Below are 13,156 nucleotides of genomic sequence, written 5' to 3' on the forward strand. Positions count from 1 at the left end.
GATGCATAGCATCCACACATAGCGCACCGGATGTGATGCTGCAAGTGCATGAGTAGTGCCTCGCGGCATCTCATCCGGGGCGGAAGAAGAAGTGCCATTTTGGCACTTCTTCTTTGCTGCGTCCGGGAACTGCACGGTTTGGATGCTGCGGTTCCCGGACGCAGCAACCAGCAGTGGCGCGAGACTGCCCCTTCTGGGCGGTCTGCAATGCGCCATAGTTAATCTGATTTGGTGTGAAAGGAATGCTTCATTTGCAGAATGATTAGATTTTCTGGGCCATATTTTAAACCTAGGAAATAATTCTGCATGAGAGTTCATCCATTGCTCCTGGGTTGTGTGTGGACTGAAAATAAAGCACAGCTGTTATGTTTGATTTAGAGCCTGTGTAGCAGATTAATTTAAAACCAGAACATCCCTTCAAATATTTAAACAAGGCTATCGTATCACCTCTTAACTGTGCCTTCTCCAGGCTAACATGGCCATAGGCCACACTGGTTGGTGGATTCTGGGAGTTGTATTCTAATAAAATGACATATCTAAGTTAAAGAGTAGTTGCTTATTTGTATGGTGAATGCTAACTAATTCTTTCTAATTTTCAGGCAGCTGTTGAGAGGAAGAAATCCCTGTTGAAGAAAGGGTCAGTGATAGGCAAATACCTAGAGGAGGAGAAGCCAGTCAAACGGTTAGAGCATAGCATTTTGCCCTGTGTTGTGTGTCCCACCACATTCTGCTAGTCCATATTCACCACAGCTGTTGGGTCAGAGTTCTCTGTTTCTCTTATTTAACTGAAATAATGTTGGGTAGTGTAAGTGGCGTCACTAACAATAGTGTCATCTGGTGTAGGAGGGGTGCGTATGCATCCCTCCTGCTACTCCTTCCCTGGCTTTCTCCAGGGGACAGAGCAGCTGGGAAGGGTATATGTTCACCTCTCCTGCACTGAAGGGGGGGAGAGCCCAACTGGGTGTCACCCTTATTCTGGGTGTTACCTCATGCAGTGCATACCCCCTACACCCTCACAGTGACTCCACTGGGTAGTTAGTAAGCTAGGGGGCAACATTAATGAAAAGGGACTCTATGGCATGTGCAGCACAGGCGTTCAAATGGGACAGGTAGGTGGGTAGAGTTATATTTGATCACAAGGTAGGGTGCAACATAGGCAGTCTGCTGTTTCCTACAGTAACATACTTTTGCTGAAGGAGAAGAGGAGGAGGAAAGCACATACCACCATGGACTCATGGGAGAACCTCGGCCTCCTGTGGGAATGTTCCAGTGTGAGCGAAGGTAGTATGTGAGTCAAGCTAGAGAACTAACTAGGATAATAAAGACAGCTGTCCCAAAACTATAGAATTATTATTGTTGCTGCTGCTAGAGTGAGCCCCAGGCATTTTTTTGTTTGACACAGAGCAGCAATTTCATCCATTCCCTCTTCCTCTAAAGTCAAGATGGTAATTATAGTACACAATACATTTTTAATGCTTGGAGGCCTTAAGTATCTTGGAAGCCATGATGGGTTTGTTGCTCCTCTCTTTCTCTATTCCCAGATTTACAGCTATCAGTTTCTCATCCTCATCTCAATGTTCAATTTTTTTGATAAGTTTTCTTGCAAGAGTTCATGATTGCATTGATGCTTTTGGACTTTTCTTCCTATTACTTGGGGTCTGGTCACAGTCAGCTTTTTCCTGGAGATTTTCCCATTGTCCTGCCAGAAGATATTACCGTGGAAGAACCTACCAAGAAAAATGGTAAATTCTTCCTGACCCACATGGCCAATTTGAAGGCTGGAAGAGGAGCTAATCCATTGATGGAAAAATGTCCAGCCCCTAGGAAAACAACAGAAAAGCAGAAACCTGCAGGAAACAATGGGATACCAAGGTCTCTGAAAAGCAATATAAACAAGCAAGAGATGAGGCATGAACCCACAAATCCTCTTTTGTTCCCAAGAGGGCAGCCTGTTGGCAATGAAACTGAGGTGAGTCTAGCTCTCTAAGTTCTTATTATCTAGCCTAACTCATTGTCCTGAGACTTCCAGTTTTAGTAGTGTTCTGTCCCAAATCCAAGCAAAAGTCTGCCAGGTGGCTTTGCATAGAAGTCAGACTATACTTTCAGAACCACCAAGATTTCTTGAAGAGTCTCTTGCTCTGAGGAAAGCAGGAACTCAGCTGAGGATTTCACACTCCTTTAGTCCAGATGTCTTCTCCTGGTCTCCACCTCCCTGGCTGTGGCATCTTAAAGGGGGAACACCCAGGCCTGGAATTAAGTAATTCTACATCTCATTTTCTTCTTTCTTGAAGTATTCCTAAGGCAGGTTTTGTGGACGGGGTAAACCTAAGGAAATTGGGCTCTAGAAGACAACCTTGAAGGGTTAGGTTCACAACTGTTGTCTTTGGGTGATAGACTTCAGCTAGTTGTATAGTACCTTGACTGAGCTCTTTTCCTCCATCTAAAGTGGCTATCACTGAGGCTGGGGCTGTAGCAATGAGAGTTTCTTGTACTCTACATGATTATATTGTACAAGATTATATTGGTGCTCAGGCTTTCCAGATGTTGTTAGGCTGCAACTCCCATCAACCTTAGCTAGCATAGCCAGCTGTGAGAGATGATGGAAGCTGTAGTCTAACAACATCTGGAAGGCCACACAATTCCTAACCCTGCTACAGATAACAGCAAGTATATTTCCTACTGTTAAAGTTACATTTCACTGGAATTTTTATCTGAACAAGGAGAAATCTTTCAGCAAAACCCTTTGACACTTCTGTTTGCTTACTTGCTGTAACTGTTTGGCCAAATATTATAAGCAGTGGATATTTCTTAAACTGATATTAAATGTTTGTTTCCCACTGGGAACTTTAAACTGTTTCAGCTAGCTCTGTTGAGTAATGGAAAATTATAGTCCCAGTTCAGATGACATTTTGTATCCAAGGGGAGATGGAGAAATGTGAATCACTGGATCAGGACAGTCCACATTTATTTGAGCAGAGAAACATTTTGGTTCTGTGAGAGCAAAATGGTTGGACTGTACGACTTTGAGGATTAGTGCTAAGATTTCACCAGATACATGAAAGGGAATGATAACTGAACATGGCTTCAAAGTAAGTCCAGTAAACAAGTATGATTTTGTTAGCATTTAGTGTTTGCATTTTCTGTTCCTGGCTATCTTCTAAGCACAATATATATACTAGTTTTGTGAACTTTTTAAAAAATTCTTTCATTGATGACTGCTATTGATTCCAGAGATCTGAACTCGCTGGATCTTCTCCTGACCGTGTCTTCAAGGTGGTATTTCTTGGTAATTCCGGGGTTGGGAAGAGCTCCTTCATCCACCGCTTCTGCTACAACAAATTCTTGACTGAGATCAGCTCCACCATTGGTAACAGATAGACTTCCAAATGGTGAAACAAGGGATGGAAGGGAAATTAAGACAAAGCTATTAAATGATTCTTGTGTGATTTTATCCATGAGAACAGCACTTGTGAACTGCTTTTCCCTTGTTCAATGCTAGCATAAAGTTGCTGATTTCCCCTCTTGAGTGGTCCACACAACCTATTCACTTAATAATAATGGTTTGAAATGTTACTCATGGTGTTGAGAAGCTTTTAGATGTGAATCATGCTTAGTGACCAGATGGAAATAAAAAGGACAAACAATGTTTTTATCTTTTGAGTAATTCAAAGCTTACTCTAAGGGAATGCCTCTCAAGCTATCTGATGTGGGGACCAGCAGTTTCCTTTTCAGTGTGCTAGGTATTGTTACCAAATTTGTGCCATAATAAATAAATACATTGTTTGTGAAGTCGAAGGCTTTCATGGCCAGCATCCATAGTTTTTTGTGGGTTTTTTGGACTATGTGGCCATGTTCTAGAAGAGTTTTTTCCTGAATAAATATATTGTTTGTTTCTTTCCTGAAAAATTGCCAGGGACTTGTAGCAAATGACTCAGGGACTTGCACTAGCCATGGGACACTATTTGAGTAGAACTGTTCTAAAGCACTAAAACAGAATATAACCTAATATAACAGAATATTTCTTCCATTAATCCACCTCTTCTCTACTCTGTTGCTGTGGCTGGGCTCTAGGAATGGAAAGGATATTTTAAAAATACTGAAAATCTGTTGCATTTTCTGCACAAAACCCAGGTTTTTTTCTCTCTGCAGAAAATTAAAGCAACAACAAATTATATTTTTTCTCACCTCAAGTCTCAAGGTGGGGTACAGCATGTTAAAATACAAAACACAATTAAAAATACATAAATTCGCAATTAAAATATAATACTATAAAATCCTTAAAACACCCTCATAAGACTTTATATACAGATTAAAAAGTCATGATTTAAAACTGACTGGAGAGGCCTGCCAGAAGAACTATGTCTTTAATGTTGTTTCAATTGCAGTAAGCATTTTCAGCTTGTCATATCACTTCTGGCAGGTCATTCCACAGTCTGGGGGCAGCAGATGAAAAAGTCCTCCAGGAAACCGTTGCTAGCCTAGTCCTGACCAGTTGGAGCAAAAGTTTCCCAGAGGACCTGAATGTACAGTGCTGACTGTATGGGAAAAGGTGATCCTGTAGGTAACCTGAACCCAAATCATGTAGGGCTTTAAAGATAATAACCCTCATACTTTGCCTGGAAACTAATTGGCAGCCAGTGGAGTGCTTTTAAGACTGGTGTAATTTGATCACTCCTGGACATCAGTCTGGCTGCCATATTCTGAACCAGCTGGATTATTCTGACTTGGGACAAAAGTAACCCCAGTGTACAGTGCATTGGAGAAGTCCAGGTTGCCAGCACATACACTACCATCTTTAGATCCTCCAATTCCAGGAAGGATGCAATTGGCATTTCAGCTGAAGCTGATAACAGCCACTCCTGACTGTTGCATCTATCTGAGCTGACATTTGGAGGGATGGATCCAGGAGCAGTCCCAAACTGCAAACACAGTCTTTCAAGAGGAGTGTGACCACATTGAGAACTGGTTCACACACCTCCAGCCCCAGATTAGGGCCCTTGATAGTAAGCACTTCTGTCTTGTCTTCAGTTTCAATTTGTTTTTCTTCAACCAATCCATTTTCTCTTCCAATAATTCATTCAGAAATATTATTTTCTGTACAAAAAATGCTGTTTCCTGTGCAAAAAAAAATCTGTTTTCTGTGCAAAATAACTGGAGGCAAATTTTGTGCAGGCTAAATCCTGACTTGCAACTAGGAGTCATGAAGGCATTGTTTTTTAACACTTTCTTGCAGCAGAAAGAAAATCACTAAAATTACTTGTTGATTTCTTCAAGAAGAGCATTAGTGAGCAGTAACATCCCTATGGGCCTCTCTTTTTGTTGTGTAGCAGACAGAGGAGGGGAGATGGATGATGTGACTGGGAGGAATGGGCAGGTAGACACTGTGACATTTTATCTTTACAGTACTGTGAGGTTATTTACATTTTACTGTACATTTTACTGTCAATGGCTTGGCCAAATCAAAGTGCAGCATTCTGTTCTAGGGATCAGATTCTTCCTGGTCTCAACAGATGCCTATTTTCCCTCCTCCAGGCATTGATTACCGGGTGAAGAGTTTGATGGTTGACAACATGGAGGTGGTTTTGCAGTTATGGGATACAGCTGGGCAGGAAAGGTAAAATAGAGCTTGTGGTATTTGGTGCAAGTGATACAAATTGTCTCAGAAGGTGGTAGACTCTCCTTCACTAGAGGTGTTTAAGTAGAGATTGGGTGGCCATTTGTCAAGGACGCTTTAGTTATGGATTTTCATCATAAATAGTAGTAGTAGTAGTAGTAGTAGTAGTAGTAATAGCAGCAGTTATTAGTATTATTAACATCATTATTAATATTATTATTTCTATCCCACCCCCATCCCCCATTTAGGACTCAAAATGGTTTATAAAAAATTATAAATTGTTAAAAATTCATAGGATACAAAACTCAAAACAAGATTAAACAATATTTTTTTAAAAACCACATTGAAATATATATCATCAGACACCCCCCCCCCAGCACAACAATTAGGATCCAGCATATTGCTTAGATTTGTTAGCAAGCTGATTGAACTACCAGTAAATTATCTTTGAGATACCTTCTAGCTCTATAGTTCTGTTTCTCTAAAAGCACAGGTGATGAAAACCAGACCCCACTCACCTTCCAAAATGAGAATCTGTCTTGAAGCCCTTAGGGATAACTTGTTATTTTAATTCCTGGTCTGTCCTACACTTTACCATATAAAATGTGTTGGGTATCTTTGGTCACACATGTAAGTGTAAAACAGAGCTTGAAGTTGCATGAAAATATGTATAACAGACTGATGTTCAACAGTTTTAAAAATATTATTCATTTAAACTGTTTTAGATGAGAGGCAATTTGGAACACAAAGCTGGTGGAAGAGTGACTTGAAGCAGTGGTTCTCAACCTTTGATCTTCCAGGTGTTTTCAATGTCAAATTCTAAAGCCAGCATGACCAGTGGTAAGAACATAGGAAGTACAAAACATCCAAAAGACTAAAGGTTAAGAACTGCTACCTTGAAGGAATGTTGTGGAGTGGAAAAGTGATGGCAGCAGGTAGAGTCAATCCAGCTTCCCTGCTCATACCAGCTCTGGTCCAAATTGAAACTCCTGTTTTATTTTCATTCTTTTGTAACTGTAGCAGGTGATGGCTCCCAGCATCCCTCTGAACAGCAGTTTCACACAGAGAACATGCAACTCAAAGTGTTATTCCCTTTTATAAATAAAAGACTATAACATAAGGATGCACCGAGAAAGGTGCCCATCAGAAAGGCTTGAGAAATGAATCATGGAATACAAATATGTTCATAAATCTAGTGTGAACAGGATGCTGAACCCACTCTGGGTTTTAGTTGGAACATTAAATAAGCTAAGGCACTGGACCTATTTGAGGGTGAGCCACCTTAGACAGTGTGAATGAGTTGGAAAATAGCTATGTTTACAATGCCTGCTACACTGTAAACATTTATAGTGAGTCATCTGATGTTACTCTGACCTGACCCTGCTGTAAATCAGGAAGGAAAACAACATTGATGTAATTAAATGTCAAAGGCATTTGAGATTATTAATGAGTCAGCCCTTCCTTTTGAAAACATATTATGTCCAGTTCAAAACATATATCCAGAATCATCTCCCTGTGATTTAGGGAGGCTTTACAGAACTCGTCCCAGTATCTGTAGGGGCTTCCACTAATGAGAGGAGAGCTGCACTAAAATGGTGTACATGACATTTCCAAGCCATTTGGTGGAACTTTGCTGTCTTCTATTTGGAGAAACAGAGCAGCAAGATCAGCGTAGATGGTACACTAACAGTTGCACAAAATCACTGGTGATGGTGTTGGTAGTAGTACCAACAACCCTTTAATCTAGTTAGGTCCAGACCAGACTCTTTGTCCACCCAAATGGTATTGTCCCAGTATTGGTTCTATGGGATATCAGATGGAAGGCTACTACTTGATTCTGCTTTAAGTCAAGAAGTGTTCTGCTCAGAGCATGGGAAAAAATTACTTTTGGGGTGGAAATCTTCAAGCTAGCATGGTTCAGAAATGGAGCTGTGTCTGGCCTCTCTACCGACATTTTTTGTTACCAGCATCTCTTGGGAACCTACTTTCTGAATGATCCCCAATTGCTTATTTGGTAGGTCTGAGTTATCTTCCTTGACCTTCGAATGAACCCATCTGGAATATATTTTTTGCATTTATAGTTTTTTTTCCTTTTTCCTTTTCTACTTTTCTTTCAAGAACTCAAGACAGTGTACAGGCTTGTCTACTCTGATAATCGCAACAATCTTGTGAGGTAGATCAAGCTGAGTGACTTGATCAGGTCGTCCTATGCGTTTCATGGATTAGTGGGGATTTGAACCTGGATCTCCTAAATCCCAGTCCATCACTCTGCCTATTATACTATACGAGTTCATAAAGAATCAGTTCCATATACTGTTATGAGTGAAGACAGTAATCAGGTTTTGAGAAATCCATGCTGTTAGCAATGTGAAGGTTCTGTATAGGCTGTCCAACTTGTATATGGAGGGGACTGTTTATTCATGAATGTGTTTAAGGTTCTTGGATTTGGTTTCATCTTAGATTCCGGAGTATCACCAAGCAGTATTTTCGAAGAGTGGATGGCATCCTGGTCATGTATGACATCACAGCTGAATGCACCTTTGCTGCTGTCCAGAACTGGATGACATGTGTCCAGGTTAGAATAGATTAGGGTGAGATGCAGACATCTGGTGTTCATAAAGCCTTTGAACCCTTGTTTTGCTACTGTGTTTTTTTCCCTGTAGGGCTCTGCTAGTGTGAGGATGAGTTCCTCTTTGTAATGTACAGACTAACTACCCTCCAGGAACACACGGCTTCAGTAGTTTCAGGAAAGCTTTATTTAGTAAGCATAGTAGTAGTTGTCAGGATTGAAGAATTTTTGCAGTGATGCTGTATAGAGTTCAAACATTTCATGCATTATAAAACCCATTATAACCATTATTTCTCCCCTTTGAGGAGAAAGGCAGCAAATAAATAAATAAATAAATAAATAAATAAATAAACAAACAAACAAACAAACAAACAAACAAACCCCTTCATCCCATTTGTCAGCAACTCCAAACATACTGTCTTCCCAGGTATTACTCTCCTTTCTCCCTGACCTTAAGCTCCAGAAAGACCTTGGTGACTGACAGGTCATACTTCCTCCCCACATTGACTCATTTTCCCAGGCCACTACTGATACACATTTTTTTCAACCCATTAAAAGAGATTAAACATCCAAATTTAAAACTGTCCAATAGGAATACACTAAAATTTTGGGCAAATTAGCGCAAGAAATGAGGGGGTGGGTAGGTGGTGGGTGGTATCAAAGTCATCCAGAGGAGGAAATATTGACCTTGGTAGAGTGCCACAATGAGTCTTACTGATGAATTTGACAACAAGTTTAATTTTTGGAGATGCAGGGAGCATATGCGGCTATTCAGTCTCTACATTCTATCTGAAGTATTGTTGAAGAGTGGCCCTTGTCTTGGTGAGGGGAAAACTAGGACAGAGGAGGGGAAGCAACGGTCCCATCAGTTGAGCTGGTGACCCAACTTTGGCAGTGTTCCACTGTTGATTTTAACCATACCAATTCCTGTCTCTTTTTTTAAAATGTTATTTCTTGTGGTTTTCTCTCAACTAGTTTGACAAAAATTGTTGCTTATTCAGAATATACATATTAGTGGTAGAGCAAGATCCTTATGAGCAGATTGATCTTTATGAGTCACCATTTAACTTAGTTCTGGAGCCATAATCAACCAGCATCTGAACTAAAAGGGACCAAGTGCCCTCTACAGAGCTTTAGCTTCATAACTAGGTTTGGGACCCAGAATTACCCTTTCCCTACTTGGTCATGATAGTCTGATGCTTTGGAAAGCGTCTTGCAATTTTATTGTTTTTTTGTTTTTTGTTTTGTTCTGCAGGATGGAATTGAAGATGGTGCAGTGATATTTCTACTTGGAAACAAAATTGATACAGTGGACAAACATAAACCCAAAGTACCCAGAACTGCAGGAGAAAGGCTAGCAAAGGTGTGGCACGGCTGTGGCTCAGTGGAAGATCATATGCTTTATATGCAGAAAGGTGCCAGGTTCACCTCCCATAGGTTAAGCTCTGTGAATAGCCCCTTCAAGGTTTGGAGTAAAGTCTGCCTGTATTCATGTGTTTCCTACAAACATATCAGAACAATGTGAGGAATAGGTTGATGGAAGCAACTCAGTGCTACTCTGCTTGGATAATGTGTGAGTTAACTCTGTGCCCCAAGATCCCGTCCTGGTAGATTCCTTAGAGTGGCGCTTTCGTTCTCTGTGATGATTGCAGAACTATGCTGGAGTTTTCATAAATGGTCTCCTAGAGGACAGTTCCATGGGAGTGCTCCTTGAATCTGATGTGTGCTGTAGATAAGGGAAACCATACCTGTATATAATGGGACTTGAGCATCCACGGATTTTGGCATCCACAGTGGGCCCTGGAACCAAAACCCAGTGGATACCAAGGGCACACTATACTAACTGCAGTTTGCCAAAAATCCCAGTGAACATGAGAGAAGCAGTCACAGGGCTGAAGAATCAGAATTTGGTCTTCCAAACAATGTCTTTGCAATGCATGTGTGTTGGCTTCTTTCAGCAAACATCGCTGGCCTGACCCTTTTTACACGATCAAACAAGACAGTTATTAATCTGAGTGCTTTTATTACACTCACTTAGCCATGGTGTATTTACACTCCTCAGGGAGCAGCTATAAATCCCATCTCTCTCACAAATGTATTTAATATTTTATCCATTAAATGTGTGGACTTAAATGCATTATGTGCAAAGCAGATCTGATGGGAAGACAAATTATAATTTTTCTTTTGTTGAACTGTATCATATGTACCTCACTGGGAATTGTATTATAAGCCACATTTGGGAAGGTGAGGTGTCTTCCATATTAACAGTGGAAAACTTTGTTTTTATAGGAATTATAGGATAAAGTAGAAGTACGATTCCAGTGGCAGTGTAGCTGATGACTGACTGTAGTTTATCTCCCCCTCCCCCCCATCTCTCTTGCTCTCTTTTTTCTCTCTCTTTAGGAATATAAGGCTGTTTTCTACGAGTGCAGTGCAATGAGTGGCTATAATATTCTGGAGCCCATGCTGCATATGGCAAGGTCTGTGTAAACACATCCCACCTCCCTCCCACCCCCACGATCCTGTAACTGGAAAAGGAGTAGAGGCAAGTTTTGTTCCCCAGCCAGTTGCAGCAAAATTTATAGATTCATTTCTAGATAAAGACTATAGAAAGGGCAACAGGTAACAATTGGAGGCCACGTAATATCTGGGTTGTGGTGTTACTTAAATACAGTATTCTCTTCCTCTGAATTTGGCATTGCCTGGGGCATTTTGGGACCACTTCCACAGTATAAATCAGGGATGGCTAACTAGAGGACCTCCAGATGTTGGTAGATTGCAACTCCCATAGGCTACATTACCCAGGCTGATTGGACTTGTAGTCCCACATCATCTGGAGGACCATCTGGATGGTTGAAGCCATGGATGCAGAATCCATGGATACGGAGGGCCAACTGTATTAGGTATAAAATGATGTGCAGTCCAAGTATTCACATGCACACACACCAATAAATTCACCTGAGTTCAGATTAACTTAATCTCCATATGCCTTAAGGCAAATAATTGAGTATCTTGATCCACAAACTTACATGTGACACCTACTGAAATCAAAGGGTAACCTTTGGCATATATGTAAGTATGTAAAAGATTCATTTCAGTATGATGGTACTATTAAATTTAAGTTGGTTGACCAGGATGCTCAAATATTAGCCTTAAAACACAGAAAAGAAGGAGAGGGTTTGGGTTGGTTTTCTGAATTGTCAGAGACTTTAAACATGACACTAGGCCACCATTTTATTTTAACAATGTATGTAACCTCCTCACCGATTAGTCAGTTTGAGATTACTGCAAGAACCTGCCAGTTCCCCTCCCCTGCTTTTAAGCTTAGCCCTCTCCTTCCCTCCTGATGCTGACCTGTTAATGTGTTTGTTTCAGACTCCTAACAGCGTATGAGGACAAACAGAGAGAGTGGGCAGTGCACCTGCAGGAACACAACCATGAAAAGGGATGCTGTTTGTAACAGACCTTCATTCAAGAACATATCAGAAAATGTATGAGTTGGAGAGACAGAATGAGCTTTTTCTGAGCAAGATATAGATAGATGTTACTGGCAGTGTTGGAACTGCTGGAAGATTAACTTTGTTTTTCTTAGAAAAAACTGACATGACATCATTTGTAGCTGCCACTCACCCACATATTGTTCATGTTGCTTCAGGACTTGGTCTGAGTTACGGCTCAGGGATGTAGCATTTATTAGCTTGTTTATAAAACTGTACAGGTTCATTTTACCAGTTTGTACAAACGTACTTAGAAACACCAGGAAAAATATGTGTATAAATAATTACATTGGATCCATTTAAGTATAAATAGAACGACTTGAACAAAGTAGCACCGGTGTATTTACTTGATATGACAAATCTGCCTATGCTGAGCTAGACTGCAAGGACATTGAGCCTGGGTTTGTTTATTCTGACAGCAAGAAGACAGTCCATTGTTATGGTGTGCCTTGAAGTCATTTCCAACTTATGGCAACCCGAAGACAAACCTATCACAGGGTTTTCTGAGGCTGAGAGTGCATTACTCAGCCAAGGTCACCCAATGGTTTTCCATGGCCGACCGGGGATTCGAGCCCTATACAAGTCTCCAGTGTTGTAGTGTAATGTTCAAACAACTGTACCACACTGGCTCTACCATGCCTACTACATTGCTGTGTACCATGGATGAAAACCAGGACACCCATGACCAAGCAACATCAGAATGTGGTCAAAACAGCAAAAGTTATTAATGAGGAAGCTCACACAAGCTTTGAAGGGCTGCAGTAGTTTGTTTTTGCTGAGCCTACTGGGAAGAGCAAGATTCTGCCCCCTCTTGTCTTCTCCCCACTGTTGAGTCAGTTGAGTACAAACTAGTTTTGTACTTTAATTTGTAGCAACTGAAGTAAACCAAGGACAAAGAAGGCAGGCGGGAAGAGAAGAGAGAAACTGGGAATTATAAAAGCAACTGACATAGTGGGAAGAATCAGAACTATCCTTGTTAAACTGGGACTGTTGGGAGGCTATGTTGCTGTGAGTCCATCCCCTAATCCCAAACCTAATATTTTTAGAAATCTATCTGCGCTGTTAAGCCATCATCTGTTCCTGGTATCAGCCATCCCCTTTCATAGTGTCTCCTGCTGCAAGTCACTCCAGCCTGGATTGCATTAAATCAGAGATAGGGAAAGTGGCCACTCTAACCTCTTTTTTTAATACTTTGGCAGGATTGGGTGATCACATTAATTTTTTGAGTGGAAAATTGCCCTCAAATTGTTTAAAATGCTACAAAACCTCTCAAAACTATGGCAGTTCATTGTGATTTGAGAACCCCTAACCTGGAAAAGGCTGATCTGTACCAAAATAGAAACTGCAAGTGATATCAGGTCACCTTGATCCTGGGAATTGTAGTTTGTTGTGGTGCCAGAGATCTCTGATAAAGAAGGTGAAATAACTCATAAAACTGCAAACCCCAGGATTCCATAGCATGGAGCCATGGCAGTT

At 40.9% G+C, this 13,156-nt stretch overlaps 1 protein-coding gene across 5 annotated transcripts in view; it reads left to right on the forward strand.

Moving 5' to 3' along the window:
* The window catches only part of LOC149314346 (EF-hand calcium-binding domain-containing protein 4A-like), a 77,872-nt gene extending 65,882 nt beyond the window's left edge, over positions 1–11,990 (forward strand). For 2 of the 5 annotated variants that reach the window (XM_089520907.1, XM_089520908.1), the window contains exons 12-19: positions 600–682; positions 1,669–1,969; positions 3,232–3,367; positions 5,533–5,614; positions 8,075–8,189; positions 9,439–9,546; positions 10,587–10,663; positions 11,559–11,990. In XM_089520907.1, coding sequence (XP_089377033.1) covers positions 600–682; positions 1,669–1,969; positions 3,232–3,367; positions 5,533–5,614; positions 8,075–8,189; positions 9,439–9,546; positions 10,587–10,663; positions 11,559–11,643 — 987 coding nt within the window. In that variant the 3' untranslated portion in view covers positions 11,644–11,990. Of the gene's footprint in view, positions 1–599; positions 683–1,668; positions 1,970–3,231; positions 3,368–5,532; positions 5,615–6,339; positions 6,455–8,074; positions 8,190–9,438; positions 9,547–10,586; positions 10,729–11,558 lie in introns of those variants that run through there. The other 3 variants (XR_016280915.1, XR_016280916.1, XM_089520909.1) reach the window with 3 other exon arrangements.
* The last annotated feature ends 1,166 nt before the right edge of the window (positions 11,991–13,156 follow it).

Source organism: Sceloporus occidentalis, unplaced genomic scaffold, assembly GCF_023333645.1.
Source record: "Sceloporus occidentalis isolate IW3139 unplaced genomic scaffold, rSceOcc1.0.p SCAF_4, whole genome shotgun sequence".
NCBI classification, from domain to species: domain Eukaryota; kingdom Metazoa; phylum Chordata; class Lepidosauria; order Squamata; family Phrynosomatidae; genus Sceloporus; species Sceloporus occidentalis.